Here is a 10,061-nt window from a genome sequence, read left to right on the forward strand (position 1 = left end):
TCCATTACAGTAAATTGAATTTCTTCAGAAAATGTCAGGACAATTTGACTTGCATGTTAAATTCCCCTTTTATCTGCTTAAATAGTGGAGTTAGAGGCTCGGAGTTGCTGCTATCTTGTCAGCAGTAGGCTTTCTCTAGCAAGTCTTTAGCATTTTGTTTGATTGCATTCTTCCTTTAGCAATTTCATTGTTCACAACACTCTTAAAATTTTTTGAGACTAAGCAGACTATAGTATTTTCTTTAGATAGTCTGGATTGTATTGGCCTTCATATTAATCCCTCAGAAGGACTAGGATTAGGTTAGTTCTTCCATCCCACCATTCCCTACAGCATTGGTAGACAGGCTGTTTCTATCACTCTACAGACAAGCTAGGAGCTACTGTTTTCAAAGTCACTGGCTTTACCATTGATGGGCTGGTCATTTCCGGATTTTTCTCAAATAATGAGGACGAATTTGAGACATTCTCTTGGTCTCAACTGATGAATGTTCGTAGAAGTACAGAACCCTTGTTCGGGGTTTTTCTGGGTAATAAATACACTTTTTATCCACTTCAAGTTTCTGCCTTTGTCTTTCTGTCATCTTTTTTTTTCCCTTTTTCAGCAGCCTCACTAAGTACAGATAATTGTTCTCATAGCATATCAGATACCTCATGAGATACTGCTCTTGAACAGTAAGAATTGAAGGATATCACACAGCTGTTTTTTCCTACAGCACTTCTAGCTGCATCCATGTTCAGGAAGTCTTTAACAGTGGTAGCTTTAAGTTTTTGCTTTTACAATTTTTCTTTTATGGGGAAGAAGACTGCAAGACATGAAACTGCTTGTGGTGCTCACATTTACTTGTCTTCTATTATTCCTGTTATTAAATTCAGTATGTAAAAGAAACTAATTGTCTTGCTACTTGAGAGGATGCACAGTGATGATAGAGGTATGGTGACTTGCTTGAAATATTAGTTTAATAAAATATTTAGAGATTAGCAAATTATGGAATGAACTGTGTAATTTCACAAGAATTGAACAAAAATATATTCATACCTTGTCTGTGAAGAATCATCAATTCCATTTGCTTCTTATGTTCAGAAGCGTAAGTTTGTTGGCATTTGACTTCTTGAATGTGTTGGACAAATATATCTGCATAGGCAAGATAGGAAGAAAATTACATTTTTCTATGATTTTTATGTGTATTTGAATCAAATGACACATTAGATATGGTTTTGGGAAAGAAAGTGGATACAATAAATAAATGTATTTTTTATAGTTACAAAGGTGTCAACAATAAATACTTTTGCCAGAGGTATCTGGTAATAGATCCTGTTTTTCTGAAATAAATGTAGACATGTAGCTTCTCAAATAATGTGTAAGAAATGCACACGCACACACTAAATTCCAAAAACACATTGAGATGAATAAATAATTTAATAAGTTAAATGAAATTAGTTGTATTATTTAAGCATTAGAACAGACCCTACAATTTATCTTCCCCAAAACATGTCTTACTATACATTTCTCAGATACAGCTTAGATTATTCTTTAAGTATTTATTCTCTACATTTAATACCTGTACATAAACTGGCAGTTAATTTACTCTAGATTTACTAACAGTATTATCAGCAAGTGAACTTTGCCATGAACGTTGTTCTTCCTGATGTTATAAAATGCTCTTTATTTTTGTTTGTAGCACAAACAAACTAATCTTTAAAACATTTCTATGTATTTCAGCCATTTTGCAAATCAGTAGAACCTGTATGTGGACATAATGGGGAAACCTACAGCAGTGTCTGCGCTGCCTATTCTGACCGTGTGGCTGTTGACTACCATGGACATTGTCAGGCTGTAGGTGTGCTCTCAGACTATAGCTTTCATACGGAGTGTGCCTTTGTTAAGTGTCCCCAGCTTTCCGCTACTGCCTGCAAACCAGTCATTGCACCAGGTATGTTGATTCATTGTTGAAGTTTACTGCAGATAGGAGAGAGTCTCCAGGCTACATGTATTAATACGTGTATATTTGGAGCTAAACTTATGCTGTAAAGTACTGTATTCCATTATGACTCTGAGACCTCTAAGAGAAAGGATGAAGTGGAGGTCTTTAGTTAAGGCTAGAACAAGACAGTGTCAGGACTCAGCAGAGTAATTCCAAAGTGGAAAGGCTTTTGGTTTTATGAATCACTCTCCTTCAGTCCTTAGAAACGTGTGCAGCTTTCCTCATAGGACCTGTTTTGGAGAAATGAATGAGGTCTGTGGTGTCTAGGGTAGAGTGTCAGTGGGAATTGGATGAGTAATTTTTCGGAATTGGCAGTGCAAATACCACATTGGAATGCCAAATTGTCTTCAAAGTCAAGTTCCCAGAATAACAAAACTTTTATTTAATTAGAAGACAGAGTAAGATATATTTACAGTAATGTGAAAAAGGAAGACAGTGGGAATAGTTTTTGCAGTTCTGCTATTTTGAAATGTTTTTTCATTGTCTTTATGAATACTTCTCAACAAAATGGTCAGTAACTAATCATACAGCAAGGAAAGGTCAGTTTTCAAAAAGTTTCATGTGTTTTTTTCTCAATCACTTGTTTGAAAAAGGGCCCATGTGCTTTTAGTATTATGTCTAATATTGTGAAAGTCATTCTAGGAATGTGAATTATGTAGCCGAGGGTATGAATTAAACATAAAACTATGGGTAGGCAGAAAGCTGAAGTATTAGCCCTTTTGTTTCCAAGATTGTGAGGGAAGGTAGTAAGGGAAATATGACATGCTTGCATGTTAAACACAGATCTGATAGAAAAGCTGGGTTTTCTTCCCCCCTTCTTATATAAAGATTCCAAGTTCTAATATAGTACAGCCACATAAATTGATGTTTGCAATGTGCAGTTTTGCTTCTGTTATATCCTAGCTATTTCCGCTTTTGAAATTCATCACTACTATGGTCGCATATGCATGCATGTATCCATACAGAACCTTGGCTTGCAATATTTAATGTACCAGTGTTTTTAGCTTACAATAACATATCATATTTAAACAAATAAAAGTTAATTGTGCTGCTTCACTTTAGTAGTAGTAAGTGTCTGTGTTGAAAAGTGGCTGGTTTTGCATTGCAAATGTTTTCAACATTAAAAAAAAAAAAAAGTGTGCAATTTTGCTATCAAGCTGAAAGACTTGCTTTGCTTTGGTAGTTTTGATATTTTTGTCAGTATTCAATTTTTGAGCTCTACCCACTGTAAAGTGAAAAGACAGTTTGCTTTTATTTCTGGAATTTTATGGTGTGGGGGGTTTGTTTTGTTTTGTGGTTTATTTGTTTTTTTATCACACAGGAGCCTGCTGTCCACTGTGTGCTGGAATGCTGAGGATATTATATGACAAAGACAAGCTGGACAATTTTGCAAGGGTAAAGTTCAATCATTCCTTACATTAAATGGTACATGGAAAAGTAAAGTTACTTTATACTTTTCTGTATAATGCATTATACAAGCAATTACCTTTCAGTAGATAGTATATGATTTGTTGTTTCCTTTACACTGTTTATACTTCCTTTTATTTCTTAACATTCAGATATAGAAATTGAATGACAATGCAAAGCAAAATAAAATCGGTGTAGACACAAACAAGCCTTTTAACCTTGCAGTATAAGTGACTTGTTACAGTAAAGACATGCTAAGGGAGCTGCATTTATTTCATGGTAGCAATACAGTGTATATTTGTTATTTATGGCCTTTTCGTTAAGATTATTCTGCTGGCTCACTATTTACTAATATTAGTAAATATTAGTAAATATTTAGTTCTGACATTGTCTGATGTTTATATTGGATTGTTTTTACACTTTTCAGGATCATCTGGATAGTTATCACTGATTTTGCTGTTCTTCAGCTACAGTGTTGGTTTTTAATTTAACATTTCTGCAAGTTAGATACTCACATTCTTCATTGTTGCTATTTGAAAACCTCCAGTTTAGTCTGAATCTTATGATGTTGATTGTCCATCACTAAACAAAACATTCTAGGACCAACCCCACTGTTGGGTGTATAAAAGCATTACACTTCTCTGTTGGTCCTTGCTTTCATGCTTCAGTAAATGGAACAGAGCACAACACTTGATTCTCAGCACTACATTGCAACAAAATAGAGTTTATGACAACTGTGCATCTTGAAGGTATATATTAGTTGCTTTTTTCTTTTTTAGGAGTTTCCTAAAGCACCTCGATGATAAGTTCGTGGTGGAGGTGCTAAGGGAGCCAACAAGGAAAGATGCCCTCCTAGATCTGTTGCTAGAGAAAAGAGAGGGTCTTGTGGGCGACGTGGCAATTGTGGTCATAGTGACCATGAAGCGGTTGAGTATAAAATTTTTGGTGAGAGGAGGAAAACTGCCACCAAAACTTCAGCCCTGGATATGGGGACAGCAGACTTCAGGCTGCTCAGGGAAGTAGTTAGCAAGGTCCCCTGGGAAGCTGCTTTTGAAGGAATTTGTATCCATCAGTGCTGGTCAGTCTTTAAGCACTGCCTCTTAAAAGCACAGGCAATTCCAAAATACCGGAAGTCAGGCAGACGGAGCAGGGCTGACCAGGGGTCTTCTTGTGGAGCTTAGGCATAAAAACGAAGTGTATGGCTGCTGGAAGCAGAGTCAGGCAATATGGAAGGACTACAGGTATGCCGTTCACTTTTTGTAGGGTGAAAATTTGTGCGGCCAAAGCCCAATTAGAAGGGTTGTGGTAAATGGAGTTACATCAGGCTGATGGTCAATCACCAGTGGGGTCCCCCAAGGTTCCATTTTAGGGCCAGTTCTCTTCAATGTTTTAATAAATGATGTGGATGTAGGACTGGAAGGTGTTTTGAGCAAATTTGCTGATGACACCAAACTGGGAGGAGTTGTTGACTCTGTTGAGGGTGGAAAGGCCTTGTAGAGAGATCTGGACAGACTGGAGAGCTGGGTGATAACCAACTGCGTGAAGTTTAACAAAGGCAAGTGCCAGGTCCTGCACCTGGGATGGGGCAACCCTGTCTTTACGTACAGACTGGGCAATAAGATGCTGGAGAGCAGCCCTGCAAAGAGGGATCTGGGGGTTGTGGTTGACAGCAAGCTGAATGTGAGCCAGCAATGTGCCCTGGCAGCCAGGAGGGCCAACTGTACCCTGGGGTGCATCAAGCACAGCATCGCTAGTCGGTCGAGGGAAGGGATTGTCGTGCTCTGCTCTGTCTGCGCTGGTGCGGCCTCACCTCAAGTACTGTGTGCAGTTCTGGGCATCACAGTACAAGGACATGAAACTGTTGAAGAGTGTCCAGAGGAGGGCGACAAAGATGGTGAAGGGCCTAGAGGGGAAGACGTATGAGGAGTGGCTGAGGGCACTGGGCCTGTTCAGCCTGGAGAAGAGGAGGCTGAGGGGAGACCTCATCATGGCCTACAGCTTCCTCACCAGGGGGCAGGCGCCGATCTGTTCTCTTTAGTGACCAGAGATAGGAGCCACAGGAATGGAGTCAAGCTGCGACAGGAGAGGTTCAGGCTGGATATCAAGAAGAGGTTCTTCACCAAGAGGGTGGTCACACACTGGAACAGGCTCCCCAGGATGTAGTCACTGCACCAAGCCTGTCAGACTTTAAGAAGCAATTGGACTGTGCACTTATTCACATGGTCTAAACTTTTGGGTATACCTATGTAGTGCCAGGAGTTGGACTCGATGATCCTTATGGGTCCCTTCCAACTCGGGATATTCTGATTCTATTCATCCTTGCCAGTCCCACTCAACCTTTCTGAAGCAAAGTCAGTTTTTATTTCCAGATGATTGCAAATACAGCTTGGACAAACAGATCACATCCCTCTTGCGACACCTTGGTATTGGTCTGTTTAGATCTCCCAAAGCAATCTATTCCATCTTGCAGAAAAATTCCCATCATCATTCTCCTCATTCCTGGTGGCTCTTGGAACACCTAGATTCTGTGATGGGTAAAGGAGTGCCAGTTGGTAGGTCTTCTCTGCCTGTTGTTTTGAGTAGAAGCAACTGTGACAGATGACTGTTTATGTTATTTCGAGGGATGTGATACACAGACATACCAGCTATGAAGGTAGAGGACAACATATATCAAAAACATGGTTAATTTAAGAAGTCATTTATTCCTAACCCCCTATCTTACCCGTTTCTTTTTGTTATAGATTAGTTGAGCAGTTTAATGGCTAAAAGATTTTCTAGCATGATACTATGTTTTTTTAAACTGGAGTAGAAATGTAATTTTGCATAATATCACGTAATCCAGAAAGTTCTTTATTTTCTTCCAGGTAACAAATAAAAAGCCTATAACTGTACTTGACATACTTGAAAAAATCCGCCTGCATGTCTCTGTGCCACAGTGTGATGTGTTTGGATACTTAAGCATAGAATCTGAAATTGTGATTCTCATCATTCCTGTGGATCAGAACCCCAAACCATTGCAGGTAGGCTATATTCTTATTTTGTTTACCCAGTATGGATTTTCTTTTTTTTTTTTTTTTTTTTTTTTAATGTATACACTTTATTACTTTCAATATAGCAGTTTTAAAGTTGTTCATTTTCTTGTGTGCTGAATGCATGGGGATTTTTCTAATTACTTGAATCCGAATAGTATTATTAATGGTAAAATGTGTCTTGAGAATCCTGCTGTCTTGGTAAGAGGTTTTTGAGTATGGGTAGTCAAAGGGGCAAGGTGAATGATGGAGTTACATATTTTTTTTGTTTTAAAATGAATATGTGCAGAACCTCCAATATTTTATGGCTAAAATAACGGAAAATATAAACTGATGAAAATATATTTATTACTGAATACCTTAAATTATATTAATTGTAAAATAAATGGATACTTGTGTATGAAATGGTGCTCTTCTGTCTCTAGTATTAGGCTTAAAAGTAGGTTGAAGTACATGGGATATTAGACTGAAGCACATACATATTGCTGCATTGTGCTTGTCTTGATGTTAAGCAGCAGTTCATGCCAAAGGGAATCTGCTGATACTATATTCTAAGACAAACCTGGTTTTGATGATCCTTTCCAACTCAAGGTAAAAAGCGTAGGGAGATCCCAAAATCCTGTTATGATCTTAAAAGGGAAATGCAAGTCCAGTAAGTTCTCCCGCATGCCATGTCATAGCTAATTCCTGCTAGCAAATAAGCACCAAAAGCTCACAGTACTAAACTATAAATGTAAACCAACAAATGCAGGCCAATGTTCTTACGGTATTTTCTTAGGAACGCTTTAGAACAGTAGAAGTAGGACTTTGGCTGTGTATTGCATTTGTATTATCTTGGAGCTCTCACTTCATTTTTACTTTCTGATCATTAAACTGTGCAAGACCAGCGAGGATATCTTCTTCCTATTAAAAACAACATTTTAATGCCAATTTTAATGCCTTGCCATTTTACAGTTGTTTCCCATAGTCTTGCTTGGCCCTGTTGACAGCACGTTATAATGAAGTCCTTTTGGGGTGCTCTGACTGGTTCATTCATCTTACATATTGATGTGCACTACTTTAAAATGGAAGATTTAGTTTTGAGAACAAAAAAAAGAGGAGAAAACAATCTTATCTTTTACAGTTTAGGCAGGTTCACTTCTTTGCTGTTTGTTTTATATCAATGACTGCTTCCATTTCCTTTTTATTTCTACAGTCTAATTTTGTATTTTCAGTATTGCTTCTGGCATGGGCTAAAGTTCAGGTATAGTGTGAGTGGGCAGATTTGCTGCCAAAAATTCTGCAAGCTGCAGTATCAAATAGGGCAGTTTTGACTTTGCTACTGGAGAAAACCTGTTATGTCCAAGTCTGCTCAACTTTTAACAGAAATATTATTCCTTGAACAGGAATAGCTCAGAATTTTACCAGAACTTAGGAAACAAGGTCTTGAGCCTTAACCAATCTGATTAGCTCTCACCCAGTCTGCAGCAGATGCTGTCAGACCCTGGGGGAGAGGAGGATGGTCTGAAAACAGGGAATAGCTGCTCAGCTCACTGCTGACACCTGTTACTGAGCTAGAAGATCCTCAACTTTCAAAGCTTTGGAACCTCAGATGTTTAGTTTGTCAAGTTAAAACTTTATCAGCAACAGCTTCCGAAGCTGCTAAAGAAGCTTAATACTAAATTTATTCCTGGGATATATTAGAAGCAAAGGTGGAAAAAATTGATTTTATAAATAAATTTATGTTTATCATTATGTCAGTGGGAGAATGAAAAGTGAACAATGTTATCTTGATTTTCTCAGGTTTTTCTATTATTTCCATTCTTCTATTCCTTTCCCATGAAAGTAATCAGATTTCCCTGATTGGGAAGAAAAAGCCCTGTAACTAGAAAATCCCAGTTTTCCACTGTTGCAGACTTCAAGGCACTGTATCTTGGTCAATCAGAAAGGAACTCCTCAATTTAGAGGTATTAACTAATAATTTATGGTGAGCTTTTTGGAGTCCACATTCAGAAACATCATCCATTCTATCAAGCTTCCTTTATTTCTCTGTTGCTGCTACTCAGGGCTTCTGCAGAAGTTTTCCTAGTGCCAAAGTCTATGAGCTCCAATATGTTGTTTAATGACTACTCCAAATCATCTATGTAAATTTTACATGTCGATTGGAATAATTCAGATTTTCCTTTCTAAATTTTGCAATCTAGAAATAGTTTTGCATTGGCATTTTACATGACAAGAAGAGAAATAATAATATTTTTCTTCCTAGATTGAAGCCTGCAATAAAGAAGCAGAAAAGATAGAGTCACTGATAAATTCAGACAGTCCAACATTAGCATCACATGTGCCACTGTCAGCTCTAATTGCATCCCAAGTACAAGTTTCGTTTAGCATTTCTTCTACTTCTGTTAAAGTGTTGTCTGTTCTGCACTCCCTGTTCGTAAGCCTTTTATTTGCTTTGTTAACATTAATGTGTTATATATAGCTGCTTAGAAAATATGCATGAGTATTGAGGGTGTTTTGTATTGTGAAGGACATTGAGAATTGTTGATCACTGAACCAGAAAACAAAAATTCCAGAACACTTGGTGTACTAATATTTTTCACTGAAGAATGAAGAATATTTGGAATAATGTGAAACGTGATTCTTTTATTCATTACTAGTCAGATGTTTTTTTCAGCACAATTAGATCATTTTCCACTGATCTTGCAATCATAAAAGTGCTCTGGAAGGTTCTGACATTATAGATTTATGATTTTTGAAAGAAGGGATCTTACAGTTGTTGTTTTTTTTTTCAGAAATGAACAAATAGTGTTTTGAGTTTATTGAAAAATTTTAATTTTATATTATTGAGATGAATATCAGTGACAACAAAAAGTATGCACCTATTCTAAACATCATTTTTGGAAGAAAAAAAATGCTGCTACTTAATTACCTTACCAAAAATATGAGAGTTTATTCTCATGTAAATACACTTTCATATTTTATTATGAAGAAAACTAGCCCTGGGCCTATTTCAGCAGACATCTTTACTTGGACTAGTGAAGATTTGCAGGACATTGGGCTCAATGCTTGTGAAATGACAATCAAGCTCTATACTAGTACCTGACTTCAATGAAGAAATATGTTCTTTTTATAATTTTGTACATTTCAGAATCTCATATTGGATGCAAAATTATAAAGAATCTCAGTATCTATATTTAAGTGCCATTTAAAATATTGCAGTATTTGCATGTTATCTAATGAAATTTATACTTTAAATATGTTTAAATGATTATACAAACAGTATGTTTTATTACTTATTTTATTTTATGCACATGACCTTAGTCTACATGAAGTATTTTATATCAGTATTATGATAACCAACTTTTGAAGTATATACAGAAAAACTTATTTTTGCCAAAATGCTGAACGTTGAAAGAAAGCACTGAAAACTTTTCAAACATGTATGTTACTGTAGCATGTCTGTAGCAATTATTTTCTGCTAAATCTTTTAAACACAAAAGTATTAAAGCTTTTTTATTTTAATAAAACTGTTGTGTGTCCTTATATATGAACATATGTAATTTTATAGAAGTCTGCATTACAGTGCTTTTCTTCTTTCTCAAATCAACGCTTAGAACTGCAATTACATACCTATATAGTCTGTAGTTATGTACATACTTTTA

The 10,061-nt window shown here is 36.7% G+C and overlaps 1 protein-coding gene across 1 annotated transcript in view; it reads left to right on the forward strand.

Moving 5' to 3' along the window:
• Positions 1–10,061, forward strand: part of RECK (reversion inducing cysteine rich protein with kazal motifs) — a 55,657-nt gene extending 45,596 nt beyond the window's left edge. The window contains exons 18-21 of the mRNA XM_082752561.1: positions 1,720–1,930; positions 3,303–3,376; positions 6,253–6,408; positions 8,663–10,061. Of these exons, the coding sequence (XP_082608687.1) occupies positions 1,720–1,930; positions 3,303–3,376; positions 6,253–6,408; positions 8,663–8,878 (657 nt within the window). The 3' untranslated portion in view covers positions 8,879–10,061. The remainder of the gene's footprint in view (positions 1–1,719; positions 1,931–3,302; positions 3,377–6,252; positions 6,409–8,662) is intronic.

Source organism: Aythya marila, assembly GCF_965140915.1.
Source record: "Aythya marila genome assembly, chromosome: 2".
NCBI classification, from domain to species: domain Eukaryota; kingdom Metazoa; phylum Chordata; class Aves; order Anseriformes; family Anatidae; genus Aythya; species Aythya marila.